We start from the raw sequence: 14816 nt of genomic DNA, 5'->3' as shown, positions 1-14816 counted from the left end.
AAAGGACACATGTTATATTGAACAGTGGTCTGTTTCAGCAAGCCATTTGTAATATGTATGACTGTATATATAGCTAGTATATTATATGCTAGATGAAGTTTTCTTTGCTGTTTTGCTTGAACTTGTCTTTCCAGGAGGTTGGAGCCAGAGATTAGCTCTGTTATCAATGTTGCCAAGTAACAGACACTCTGGCCCCTTATTCTCAAGATGTTTCAATTCTACCATGGTGCAAAACCATGGACTATGCAAATTCTGTGTAAAAAATCATGCTTATCTCTTTGTATAGACTATAAAGAGAAGTCTAATTATAAATGTACGCTTTTGGCAATGAGCTCTGACTTCATGTTTGAATAAAGCACAATAATAAAAGAAATCTGCATAATCCATCGTTGTGTGCCATGGTACAATTGAAACCTCTTTTTTACAAGACTATACCAACTAACCCCTTCAGGACATACGGTAGAGTGGTTCCATGACATTTGCTCTGGCAACAATGGCTTTGTTGTGAATTCCACACACTGATGGAATCACCAACTTCAACCTTGGATTTAGACTGACCTTTCATTGACAAATCATGGGGAAATCAAGGCCAATCTCAGAACAGAGAAGGGATTAAAGTCTTTCACTCAGGTGTATGCCTGGGGGTGTTATGTAATAGATGCCGGTATGTCTGGGAGGTCTAATACAGGAGAGCAATAGTTAATAGACTAACCAACCTGAAGTAAACTGTGTGTTTTCACTTTGAAACATGTAACTTCAAAAAGGATATTTATTTTGGTTTAGCAATCAAGAGACCTGCTGAGAGTCTAGGAATTGGGATTGTTGGAAACTAGAACTGCAAAAACCTGAAGTAAATAACAATCACGAGTTCAGTCAAATTCTTGCTGTCTGAACGTTTATTATATCACATTAGTCCGACAGGCTCTCCTGACGGATGGATTATATTATGCAAGTCAATTGGCCTTTTTGCAAATTTCAGATTGATTCAATTTCCCCATGATTTGGCGATGTATGGTCGCTTTAACACGACCGGATCCTAAACCTAACCTTAAACCTAAAAGCCTATTGCAACCCAAACCCAATATCATAGATGAAATGTTGTGTCACCAGTAGAACACCCATGATTCCTGTGGATTCATACTCTTGGCCTGTTACAACTTTTACGCTAACAAATATGTGTGATATTGGTTGTTTCAAATGGTTTCATTGTTATATCAAAACTCAACTTTACTAAAAGACATCAGTTTAGTTTTCTTTAAGACAAGGATGATATTTGGAAAGACCTGTTGTTTTTCTTTACAAGGATGCTGTTGTGGCATGGCTCTCGTATAACAAACTGGGCCGGTATATTGGGTCAAGGACTACGTATTGCTCCTCCTGAAGCGCCAGTAACAGGATACATGGTAGGTCTTGTCTTATTCAACCATCATACTATTTGAAAACTGCAACTTTTACATGTAGTAAATGAAAATATTGTAAAATACATTTAGTAATAAAAATATTGCATGTTTACCCTAAAAAGACTGGAGGAGTGATATATCTGTTATGTATAAAGCTCTCTCCATGACCTTTTTGTGCTTGTGTCTCGCTAAACTTTTTAGTGCACATTTGTATTATCGGAGTTGTGGTTCCAAAATGTATAACATTTTGTAAGTGCATGTTGGACCTAAAGTTGCTCAAAAGCGTGATTTTAGATTGAAATCCTATGCTTACAGACAGTGTTTTCCACCAGAATTCATTAATGCATCATTTATTGTTACTTTGATTAAAATCAATTGATTAACTTTTATTAGAACTGTATGACTGAAGATTCCCATCAATTGACAAAATGAAAAATGAAATGTAAAAAAAATGAAGTAAAGAAAATTAAATGATGAAATATAAAAGAAAATCATTTGTTGCCGCGTTTTTTAGAATGTACATTAAAAAACAGAATGTTTTGCCATCTCATCAGCAGTGAAGGAGCTTTATTAAAAGATTTAAAATAGTATTCTAATTTCATGCATAAGTTAATTTAGCATAATTAATGAGTTAAAATTATATTCAAATTATTTTGGATCAATAAAATATACAATATTATAGATTATGTCATGGATGATGCATATGGTTTAACACTCCATAATGTTATTTTGTTTTTCAGTTTGGTAAAGGAGTTTACTTTGCTGATATGTCATCCAAGTCTGCTAATTATTGTTTTGCTACAAGGACGAATCCTAATGGATTGTTAACACTCTGTGAGGTAAGAGATATTAGTAGTTTAATCGTGAAATAGGGAATTTACAGTTTAATGGCACTTAATAAGTCATGAAGTGTAATTAGATAAAAAGTTTTTTTATGTTTATTTTACCAGTATGGCAAATGTGATCTGAATTAATTGTTGAAAATTTGAAACGACATTTGTCAGCTATATTTGCCAGCTGGTACTAGTTTGTGATTTTGATAATTTCATTTAGGTACAGCATTATACGTATTGTTGGGAGACCTTTAATTTAACAACCTACTGTAACATACTTTAATCATTAATAAATCATCTGTAATACTTGACCCATGATTAAATTGATTTTGACCTGCTGAAAAGGATTTTCCTTTCTCTTGTCAGCTGAATTCACCAAATGATTTTTCTTTTCTATTTTTGCATTATTTGATTTATTGTGATTTATAATTAATGTACACTCAAAGCTCTTTGATTTAATTTGATCTGTTATAATATTGAAAAAAAAATTATCTTTTTTTGTAATTTAAGTATTGCCTTCGTATATTTTGTATTTATTTTTCTTCTTATATTGTCTTTGAATGTTCATAATCTCCGATCTACTGTATGTAAATATATATACTTCAGCCACAGGCTGCCAATATCATAATAAATATCAGTAAACTATACTATTGAATATTCAATGTTATATTATATATTATGCATTTCCCCTCCTTTGTACATAAACTTTCCCCTCTTAATGATTATTTGTTTAATGTTAATTCAATAATTAAAATTGAGTAATGATGTCGGTATATAATATGATTATGTTATACTTGATGGAATTAAGATACAAGAAGGTATTTTGTCTCTTTTTCTATTATGCGAACAGCAAAATAGGTTAACTTTGTGAAATTTGTCTATTATGTTTGTTCTGTTCCCATAAACCAGGTTGCCCTTGGCTCTGAGAATGAGCTTTTAGCAGCGGACTACAATGCAGATGCTTTACCACCTAATAAACAGAGTGTAAAGGGATTAGGACGTATAGCACCAGACCCAAAGAAAAGCTTCACAATGTAAGTTTGTTAAATATTTAAAAACCTATTTGTAATCTGAGGTTACTTTGAAAGACAACTCTATATTTCCAGCTTCAACCATTATAAGGGAGATCCTTGAATAGTGAGTGAGCTTGTCTACCCAAGAAGTGTTGCATATTCATAATGTGTGGTATTGATGGCCAAAACATAGTAAAGATCATTAGAAGAGTAAGTATGAAAATATAAAGATCTATGCATGAGCCACCCTGTACACCCACACTTACCTCTATAAGATCATAGTGCAGAGTTTGCCTGCTAGACCAGGGTCCCGTTTCATAAAGACTTGTTATAATAACAAATGCAAGACTTCTATAAGAAAGTTACTATCAGCCAATCAGATTGAAGATTTTCAGTGGCTTATAACTGTTATTGAAAATTTTTTATTTTAACAAGTTTTTGAAACGGACCCCAGGTTTCCATGCCTGTATTCCTATCCCTAAATTGAATTGTAATTACATCTCTAGCTAGCCAGGTTTTACAACTAGGTAGAGTACATGGGTTTAATGCTGAAAGAGAAGGTTAAAATGAAGTGTTTATAGTGATCAGAGTTGATTTATGTATTTACATCTCTCTCATTCTCTTTTTATCCCCACTCCCCCCCCCCCCTTTCCTCTGTCTCTGATATTTGCAGGGAGGATGGTACAGTAATACCTCTTGGAAAAGGTATCGACACCAAGGTAGTCAACCCCAACGGCTATACTCTTAACTACAATGAATACGTTGTCTACAACACCAATCAGATCCGTATGCGCTACCTTGTCAAACTCAAATTTAACTTCAAGTGAAACCTAAGAATAAGATAGACTGTGATTGTACCACCATAGCTCTTTGTGAATTTGATCCAGTTGGATATTGCTTATAGTGAGATGCAGTGTCCTGAGCCTAGCTCTTAGACTTTGGAACTGGACAACATCTATCTAAGAAATGACTGCCTTGTAGAAAGAGACCCTTTGCAGAGGTGCCATCTAGTACTGATTTTCAGTATTTAGTACTGAAAAATGAGAAGAATACTGATGGTTTCATGCAAAATACTGATTTCTAAGTTTCAGTTTTATGTGTTGCCCTATGGTATTTCTTCGGAAATACTTATTTCCTCACCAAAATACTGATTTTCTACTTTTAAAATACTGAAATGCTCTTGTTCAAGTTGGCAGCTCTGCTGTTGTATCTACATGCTTACTGGGACCTCATTGCCATGGTGATGAGATGCCTGCAGGGCTTAAAGTAATCCAAGACCATAGAAGACCATGGCCATTGATACTATATCCATTGGCCCCAATGCCCATTTCTCTGGCCTTGCAAATTTTAAGCCTTTTTTTTCTTTGTCTTTTTTCTGTTTGTGTTAATAGAAATAAGCCAGATGTACAAATTCGGTTTTCCCTAAAAATTTAAAGAATATAAAGCCTGTGCCTGGCATGGAGGGGTTTATTATTGTCTAATAACATGCCCAATATTAAATATGTTTGAATGGCATTTTAAATGAAATCCATGACTGATAACCATCATACACAGTTCAAGTCAATATGCGTTTGTGTTAACAACAAAGAGTTTAAATGTATTATTACATTCAAATTTGTTCAAAGCCATAGTGGTAGACATCATGTTCATGATTGTACTTTTACCCAGGTCTTTAGTATTGGTATTTCATCGAGAGAAAAATACATCTGTATGTTTCATATACACTACAGCATTTGTGAAAGTTGATATGATTTATTCCACGAAAAGTGAATGTACTTAATCAAGTATTTTCATCAATGAGATAAAATCTATGACTGTATGACAGTTGATTTCATAGCCCACTCTAGCTTTCATTAAGCTTTTAGGTCACAAAAAATGGTATGTCATCGAATTATCCTGGTATATATCCTTAAAGAGCTTATGTGTGAAAGTAACTACATACGCAAATCTGAGATAAACTTAAGACCAATCTCTTTCTTCAACATTGTTAAACCTTAATCACTTTTATTCATCTACAGCTAATTACAGTCTAAATAGATATGAAATTTCAAGGTGAATGGCACATGTGTGGATTTAGTCTATTTGATAAGGAGTAATAAAATCAGAGAGCTTTGTTACAATTATAGAAAAGGTTCCAAGGGAAGAGTTTTATAGTTTGTTAGCAAACTTTAGGATGATTATATTATGTGAGATCATCATACACGTTGGCAATCCTTGTTTTAATTCAAGGTATTGAGAATTAATGATATTATGAAAATATGGTATTATCAGGCCCAAACAACTTATTTTTCAGCCATTAATTTTGTACACATTTAAATGTGAATAAAATGTCTCATTCTAGATGATTTTCTGGCTTTCATAGCAATTGCAAGTGACATCTTTGATAAATCGTAAACTAATTCAAAGTTAATAATGTACTGCATCAAGCAAAGCCTAAAAACATACAATTACAAAGAAAAATATTAAGCCTAAAATTATTTGTTGGAAGTTATTTTGGTATGTCTATAAATGTTTTACCAAACTGAATCTCATGTAATGATATTCTTATTGTCAAATATAATGTAACTTATGCACAGAATACATGCAATTTTCTAAAGATATATTCTATTTCTTTGTCGCTGAAGTTGATAAACAATTGAAAAATGTTGTTTGTGACCAAATATGAATGTGTTCTTTACAGATATAATCGTTGTTTTGTAGCAACTGGAGTATAAATCCACTTGTTAGTCTGACATGCAGCTGAAATAAAAAAAAATTAAAGATGAAGAGAAGAATGAAATTTTCAATCCTTATTTGAAATAACTTCTAATGTTAATTGGTAAGTTCTGTTCCCTTTAAATATTTTATGCTTCAAATATTTTACAATTAAACAACATTCCAGTACTCTTGTGACTGCAAAATTTCAAGATAATAATTTACTGCACTTGCATAATAGTTAGGACTGATGAGTCAATTGAAGTGAACTGTGCCATACTACATGGTTGACAATATTGCTTTTTATTGCCAAAATATTTTTTCTGAGAGTCACACATATCTATATGATGGATATAAAATGTACCTTATGTACACAGTTATAACTGGTACAGTCTTAAAAAGAGTTGATTGAAAAATCAAGCAATATGTTTTTGATATGTGTGAAGTATGATGGGTAGTCATGCAGGCTTAGAAATAGTTGTGCAGTCTTTCATATTTTACCATACAGTGTTACTAGTAAGTGTTAAGTTTTGACATGTTACATTCTCTTTCAATCCTGTTATCAAGAAATTTGGTGAAATGTTTCATCAGTAAAAGTGAACATTTTGGATGATCAGGCTGATCTGCTAACAGCTAAAATGGAATTTAATGGAAATCATTTTTTATGATATCTATTCTGTTTGTTCCATTGCTTCGAAAATTGAGTCTAGAACTTTTGTTGTTTTCAAGTTAATGGGTTTTTTTACATTTATGTACTGTGAAAATCACTCTACTTTTGTATCTGCCTTTTCCTCTTTACTTTAAAATCCTATGCACTAAAAGTGCATATCCTTAACAATTTTTATCTTCAAATTAATTTCTCTGTCCTAGTTATGGACAAATGGGTGTGTCCTGAAAGTTCCATGACATTTGTTTCTCTGACAATTGCTCCATTGTAAATTCCACACATTTAAAAAAGTATATATATTTCGAAGTTTTTATTCAATTTCATAATTTTATTACATAACCAAAACAATAAAAGTAAATCACTACAGTCAAAAGTCAATTCCACACATTAATGGAATGACCAACTTCACCCCTAGATTTAACACATGCGCTATCCTAAAATTAAGTCTAACATAAAACCCTATTGCAAGCCCGGAGCAATTGTCGCCGGAGCACTGGCCTGAAAACTGAAAGTTTGCATACACCTGTGAAATTCCACAATGTTTTCTTGACAAACATCAAAGATCTAGTAGAAGTAGATCAACTCTGGTCTAACCATGGCCATTTATTTTGCTACATTTTTTTTACCTTTGCATGGTGTATGCAGTGCAGTGATGCAGGTGGGTATGCGCATGCAGCTAGTGTGTAGGCAATTGCAATGACACACACATTCATTTAGTTTGGGATCTATTGCACTGCTGGCTCTCTGGAGTGTGCAATAGAGATTGCACAACTGTCATGTGTTGGCATGCTACAGTTCATTCCTCTGAATGTTGTGTGACATGCATTTATCCAATTAGCTGTCAAGGATCTATGTATGTTATGTATAAATTCTGATGATAGTGTTTTACAGTTCTCAGATATGTTACTTCTACTTTTCCAGATGATTTTTATATTTCTCACATTCATGAATCTTTTGTTTTCTATCAGTACAAACCTATTTGCAAAAAAAGTTGAACACTCTTCATTGCATTATGTGATTTGAAAGATGAATGTCTTTCCACATACATGTATTAATAAAAATCAAAATGAAGAAGACAAATGAGTACAGCAGTTCTGGATTTTCATCTCTCAGTGTTAATATGTTTGCCTGAAAAGAAGCGGATGGAGCATAATGACATCCAATGATTTTTTTTTTAAGTAAACTTAGTCAAAGCAAGAACAACACTACATGTATAGATAAATAGGAAAAAATGAATAACTATGGAAGTTAAAATGGGGATAATGATATACATCTTTGATGTCCTTCCTTCATATAAATTGATAAGCTTGGAATTTCACACAACAGATTTAAAGTTGAAAGTATTGAATGAGTCAAAATATCTTCAAAGAAAAAATTATGTTTATAAATTCTCCATTAAACATATAAATCTATGTTTTTCCCGATATGTCTTCCTTGGGGTATGGTGATATTAATAGAGTATATGACAGTCAAACAACCATTATTACAACTTGTGTAGAAAGGGAAGCACTAAAGATAAAGAATTAGAAGAGGGAGTGGAAGAGAGGGAAAGGAATGAAATAGAATGGAGACCAAGAAAAGAAAAAGAGCATCTAAGCAAAGAAAAAAAAAGGAAAAATATAGAGACTAAGGAGAAAAAAAAGATAAAAAAGTAGACCCTAATGAGGGAAATAAAGGGACAAGAGGGAAGAGAGAATTTAAGAATGAAAACAGGAAGGAAGAGTACTATACAAATCAAAGATCAAAATTTCATAAGTTTGTCGTAATGTAGCAGATGAGCTTCAGTGATTGGTTGCAAAAAGAATACATTGCAAAAAGGTGCATTGCAAAAAGATGCACTAAAAAGAAAAAAATTCCTCCCGATTTCCCAATGTAGCCTGAATATTTGCTTTGAATTTACTTCCACAAATATGCATCTACGATACAAATATCAATGTCGGGTAAGGGAGGGTAATAACAGGAGTATTTTTAAATTTAGACTCTATCTCAAGATAGAATATCCAAAGGGTTAGGAAAATAAACCAATCAAATTTTGCATACTAACAGACACCATACCTGTGATAGAAAAATATAAGTGCAATCTTCAAAAGAATCAAGTGTATCTACTCAATGTACTTTCGTTGAAGCTTAGACGATCAAATTTAGTGCAAAAAAATGTTACGTATTCTCTTCTCAAATACTAAGTGTACTGTAATCGATTTTTAACATTTTGAATATTGGGTTTTGGTGAATTTTCGCCTCATTGTTGGAATCATTAGAGACTTTAATTTATAATTTACTTAATTCTAATAAGTTTTATTTCACCTTGTTTCGAAATTGTGGAACCGCTCATACTTGAATCTTGTTTTCCATCGTAATCTTGTCTGATTCTTTAGAATAGATGTTCTGACGTTGTTGGTGAATTTACGTGAATCCCATATGATATAGCACTAGCAGGCATATTGGCAATATATACCTACGGTACCGTACTACTACTGGTGAGACGTATCGAAAATGTTTGTTGTTGTTGCATTATTAACGTTGACATCGACATTGACTTAACAAAGATGCATGAAAAGATGGAAGACGGCAATGAAGGTGAGTATAAGCAATTTTCTACAGTTTTTTTTATAATTTAATTGGGCATGTTCATGTTGGGACTGACGCGACGGGTGCGGGGTTTTTTATTTTTCTTATCGAAAACCGAGTCTGCATTCGACCCGTTCTTGGCCGGGTGGGGCCTGTTCCATGACGAGATGAGCGATAGCCAGGGTGACCAGATTTCACAAAATGAAATACGGGACAATCGAAAAAGCACGCTAGCTACATGTGCGGATCTACCGAGCCAACAAAGAAGGCTTATAAATGTCATGAATATTAGACTTGTAAAAAATATATATAAAGAAAAGGAAGGGAAGGTGAATGAAAGAGAGAAAGAAAAGATGAGAGAAAAGAGATGACTTAAGAGGAAAGAAAGAAAAAAGTTAGAATAAAAGAAAGATAAAAGAAGGGAAGATGAAGAAATGTGTGAAAGAAAAAATAAGAGAGAAAGAAAACAAAAGGAGGAAGAAAGAAAGAATGAAGGACTGAAAAATGTTTCCTTCATTCTTTCAAAGAAAGAAAGAAGAAAACGGGAAGGGAGATAGAAAGGGAAAGAATATAAGGGAAAAATCAGAAGGAAAAAAAAGAAAAGATGAGAGGGAAGAAGGAATGAAGGGGGAAGAGAATTTTTTTAAAAAAGAACGAAAATAATGGAAAGAGAGAAAGAACGAAAAGAAAAAGGAGAGGAAGGGAGAAGGAAGGAAAGAAAGAATGAAAGAAATTTTAAAAAGAAGGAAAGTAAGAGACAGAAGGAAAAAAAGAAAAATGAACTGAGAGAGTGAAAGGAAAGGAAGCTAGGAAAGATTGGAAATGATGATAGATGGAACAAAAAAAGATGCAAGCAGGAAGGATAGAAGGATGAAAGAGAAAAAATTTAAAGAAAAGAGGAAAAGAGTTCAAACCTCAAGCAAACCCCCAAATCCAATCATCTGAAAGTATTAAAAATATATTTTGAAATGTATTTAAACATATATTTTAAAGATTAAAAATAAATTCAACATCTTGGCATCACACACATTGGACATTAAGATAAATTGAACAAAAAAAGGCAAGCAGGCAGGATAGAAGGATGAAGAAAGAAGGATAGAAAAAAGGGAAAGAAAGAGGAAAACAATTCAGACTTCAAGCAAACCAAAAAAAATCCATTTATAAATATTTGAAAGATTTAAAAAAAATTATGTAGATATGAATAAAACTTAAAAGTGAAACATTGCCATTAACATCGGGGCATCACACACAAGCATCTCTCATCCCATTACAAGTACCTTTGAACCGATCACAACAAGACTCAAAACGAAAGCTGAAACAACTACGGTAGCATAATTGAGAATCTAATCCGATCCTATACAGGTTAGCATGCCTAGCTAACCTGCCACACACGCACACAGCACAAGTTTATTTTATTGTTCTCTCAGCTTCGTCATCTGTTGGTTATTTGATGAAAATTCTTCACTTTTCTATGTATCAATTATATTTTGTTCAATATTCTGAAATACTCGACAAATGGGCGTCCCGTGAAGGATTTGTCGGGACGCCGGGACACAGGAGCAAAATACAGGACGATCCCGGGAAATATGGGATGTCTGGTCACCTTGGCGTTAGCCGATACGTCCAACTTCCAAGTCCAAGGGGCCATTAATTTTGTTTCTTCTGAGATAGAAAGATTGACGACAAATCAGCGCTCTTCGTTTCATGAAGGAAATTTTTTCTCTCGGACTCAAGTCAGCATGGTTTTGAGAAAAATATTTAGTCTTCAGCGTCAGACATCACCTGAACTTCTGAAGAACCTTTTACGAAATGACGACTTTTCCTAAAATATTTCAATAAATGGCGATCAAAATGAAATAATTTTCATTTAATTTAGAGTTCTACTACAGTTTGAAGAATTGATGTATGGAGCTTACTTTACATGCTATGAGGTAAAAGGAGAAACAGCTTTAAAGATTCACAAACGTAAGGCAATGAAGGCCATGAGAAGTAAGGTATTAGATTTGCGTTTGAAAATTTTTCAAATGACATGAGGATTTTTTTTTTATTATTCATTGTTCATTATGTACTTCTAGTACCTACTTTTAATGATAATTTTGCTATCTGCTTGTATATAGTGTATTAGATGATGTACATTAATATTGTGAAGGAACAAAACACAGTATCAAAGGAAAAACAATACGATAACATTAGTTTTCAAAGACAAGTGAATTTATTCAGTATAAATGTGATGGACAGGGCCCCTCTTTGCCTTTACAACTATCAAATTTGTTTTCAGCTCCAATTCACTGCGTGGGGTACTTGATGCCTTCTTTGTCCCCGCTCTCTGATTTAAAGGCGAAGGCAGTATGCTTCTATGACTTCAAGGAGGCTCAGAATCATTGTTTTCACCTCTGCCCAAGGCATTTCATCTAGGCATCTTTGCCCCTGCATTGCTTCATGCACCTGGATTGTATATCTCTCCAACCTTTGTTCCAAAAGATTGTCAAGGGATCTTTTTCTATGTTTAGTTTTCTGAGGCATGTTGAAACCTGAAAACTTCTTTTTGAAGATTGGAGGCACGTATATTGATGAAAATTGAAAAGATCTTAGTCTCTATCTTACTGTACTGGCCATCAACATAGTACAACAAATCAGTCAATGCTGAAACAAAAGAGGTGGCTCTTTTCCCATTATTTTGGGAAACTTGCATTCCTTCCCTTCAAAGAATCTCAGCAATTCATTTGTCAGTCTTTCTTTACTGTTTTTTTGATCACTGCAAATAGCTGGCATGTCTTTGTCTGCACTCTCTCTAGCTGATGTCATTAACACATCAAAAGCATGAACTGGCTTTGGCTGTGATGATTCTTGATTGGGAAAACATGTAAGGCATGATGTAGAGTGCTTCATATGTATTGTGAAAAAACGCATCCCAAATCCTTCAACCACTTGTACAATATCAGTGTCCAAATGTACGTGCACTGTGTTAGCATCTGATAAATTTGCACTTGCTCTTACTGCTTCTAGTTGGTACAGAGACCTCTCACACGGAAGATCAAACACCTTTGTATGTGGACCACCCAAAATATCACCCCATAGTTTTCTGTATGTGTAACGGCACCACATGCCGTCCAAAGTGATAAATGTCCATGATGCAAGAACCTTTCCACTAGTGCTACTTTCCACCATGCTCTAGTAAGCGAACAGCTATTTGCGTAGGTGGTTGTGCCATTTCCTTCAACCTCTTGCCTAAAATATTTGAAATGAAAAGAAATACAAATTTAAAAAAATCTCATACCAAGAGAGGGAGAACTACTGTTTTTTTTTGTTTTTTGTTTGCTTTAATATAAGATCCAACAATATGCTGTATCAAAATGGTTGGTAGAAATCAATTTGTTTGTTTGGGTTTTTTTTTTATTTGAAAGCAATCGAACAACAGTTTGGGCATTTATACCTTTTTTAATACAACTAAATAATCAGCAAATAAACAAAATAAATAACTAAATGAACAAATAAAATACATTTAGCAGTCCTTCACGTTTATAATTTCGTGGAGCTCAATAAATCGCTCTCCTTATTTTTATGAGGAGCTCAATTGAGCTCCTCAGAATCGCTCTCCTTGAGGAGCTCAAATCAATTCAATACAATGCATGTATGATAAATTGTAGATTTTATTGTAACATCGTATGCAATAGCTGTGTAGCTATTAATTAATCTGTGTTGAAACTAGGCCTGGGTCAATGCGTTTACAAAATATCACGCTCCTGCAAAAAAAAAATTGCTAAAATCCATGAAATGGCCATCTATTTTCCATAATTCCTTGAAATTGTTTTGATTTAGTTGAAAACTATCAGAAAAATGAAGAATATTCACCTCTTTCCCGACTCTGATTTGAACTTACTCTCGGTAAATATTGTAGTCCCACATGTAGATTTCAATGGTGTTGCCATGAAAATCTACATATGGGCTATTCCACGGTTACTCACGTTACATTTGGAGACACCTTGACTCATACTTGGAGCTGTAACTCCATTATTATTGATAGGAACTAAACATCTCCGTATCACATTAAAGTACACAGTCTGACTATCCTTTGTATAAAAACAAAACTTGGGAAATTTTATTATGCTCCTGGCAAATCTTTGGAATGTGTCGGTTACTCACGTTACATGATTTTGACATGCATAAAATGAAAAGTCGACATAAGTGAAAAGTCTCCTCATACAAGGCTTTTATGAAAGTTGATTATATCCATTTCTAAGAAGTATATTAGGGAGACAAACTTTGTACATAATTAAAAGAATAAAGAACACATGGTTTTTACTTGGGGTGCAGATAATATGGTTACTCACATTACGGTTACTCACGTTACATTTTGTTCATGTATGGTTAACAACACAAATGTCATTAAGAATTCAAACAATTCAGACACAACTTTTGACCATTTTTTTCAAAAGTATACATATGAAAATAAACTTTTTATTTCTTGTTCCTGAAACTATCATGCATGAAGGACTTAAAGTATTAAAAATTCAAGAAAATATTGAATTTGAATTTTTAAGCTCATGTCCACCAACCTGTGGAATTGCCCATATGGGAATACAATAATTACCGAGTTCAAATCAGAGTCGGGGAAAGAGGTGAATATTCATTTTTCTGATAGTTTTCAACTAAATCAAAATAATTTCAAGGAATTATGGAAAATAGATGGCCATTTCATGGATTCAAAGATGTAAAATGTGAAATTTTAGCAATTTTTTTTTTTTTTTAGGAGCGTGATTTTTTGCTCTCCTTATTTTTTTTAGGAGCGCCAGCGCGATCGCGCTCCTCAAAAATGAAGGTCTGATTTAGGAATATAGAAATAGAAAAAATAATTAAACTAAAAACAATAACAAAAAAGAAAGGAAAAATAAATTAAAAAAACTGGGACTTGCGACACACTTTAACCACTGTCCCTATGGGAAATCGGGTGAGGTGGGGTGAGGTACCTCATCAGACACATACATTCAAAATTGAACGGCGGAAAATGTAAAATCAGAGCTGACATGTTTAAAATTAAAAATAAAAGTGCACACTCATTCATGCAAAGGCCCTACCAGCACGAAAGACGTAATTAAATTCCCCTCAACTACCTCATCCAAAATAACACGAGCCCATCTCAAACCCATGCACTAGAAAGGGTGCACCACACAGTCGGGACGGGAGAAACTCTTAGCAGCAGCACTCCAATTTATGTGGATTAGGTACGACACTATCGGAATCAATCGTTGAAAAATAGTGCCCATATCTCAGTGCATGTGAATAGGCGCTATACTTGGAAACTATTCGGGTTCAATTCGGTTCGGCATGGTTCGGCAATTTTGTCCAAACTTTGGTTAGGTTCAGGGCAATTCCATAAAATAATCAACCTTTTTGTACATTTTTCTCAAGTTTTACTTCACTTCATAAACTGACCAAGTCATGGTCATTTGAGAGCATTTGAGACTGTCAAAAGAACAAGAAATTAGAAAAAGAGAATTTCATGAAAGTCCCACATATAGGGGGTCGGACATACATATTTATGGAATTGCCCTTCAGAAATGTATGACTAAATAAATTATAAAAATATTTTTAAAATGATCGCCAATCCTGAGCCAATAGGACATTTTTCTTAACGAAGGTC

The 14816-nt window shown here is 33.7% G+C and overlaps 2 protein-coding genes across 2 annotated transcripts in view; both read left to right on the top strand.

The window, feature by feature from the left end:
• LOC121408064 (poly [ADP-ribose] polymerase 2-like) overlaps window positions 1–7669 on the top strand; it is a 31232-nt gene extending 23563 nt beyond the window's left edge. The window contains exons 12-15 of the mRNA XM_041599387.1: window positions 1304–1403; window positions 2141–2239; window positions 3143–3267; window positions 3920–7669. Of these exons, the coding sequence (XP_041455321.1) occupies window positions 1304–1403; window positions 2141–2239; window positions 3143–3267; window positions 3920–4073 (478 nt within the window). The 3' untranslated portion in view covers window positions 4074–7669. The remainder of the gene's footprint in view (window positions 1–1303; window positions 1404–2140; window positions 2240–3142; window positions 3268–3919) is intronic.
• Window positions 7670–8748: 1079 nt separating this feature from the next.
• The window catches only part of LOC121408063 (E3 ubiquitin-protein ligase MARCHF6-like), a 29152-nt gene continuing 23084 nt past the window's right edge, over window positions 8749–14816 (top strand). Inside the window, exon 1 of the mRNA XM_041599386.1 lies at window positions 8749–9184. Coding sequence (XP_041455320.1) covers window positions 9154–9184 — 31 coding nt within the window. The 5' untranslated portion in view covers window positions 8749–9153. The remainder of the gene's footprint in view (window positions 9185–14816) is intronic.

The sequence above is a fragment of the Lytechinus variegatus genome, chromosome 2 (assembly GCF_018143015.1).
Source record: "Lytechinus variegatus isolate NC3 chromosome 2, Lvar_3.0, whole genome shotgun sequence".
In the NCBI taxonomy this organism is placed as follows: Eukaryota; Metazoa; Echinodermata; class Echinoidea; order Temnopleuroida; family Toxopneustidae; genus Lytechinus; species Lytechinus variegatus.
This window is presented reverse-complemented; position numbering and strand designations above follow the sequence as displayed.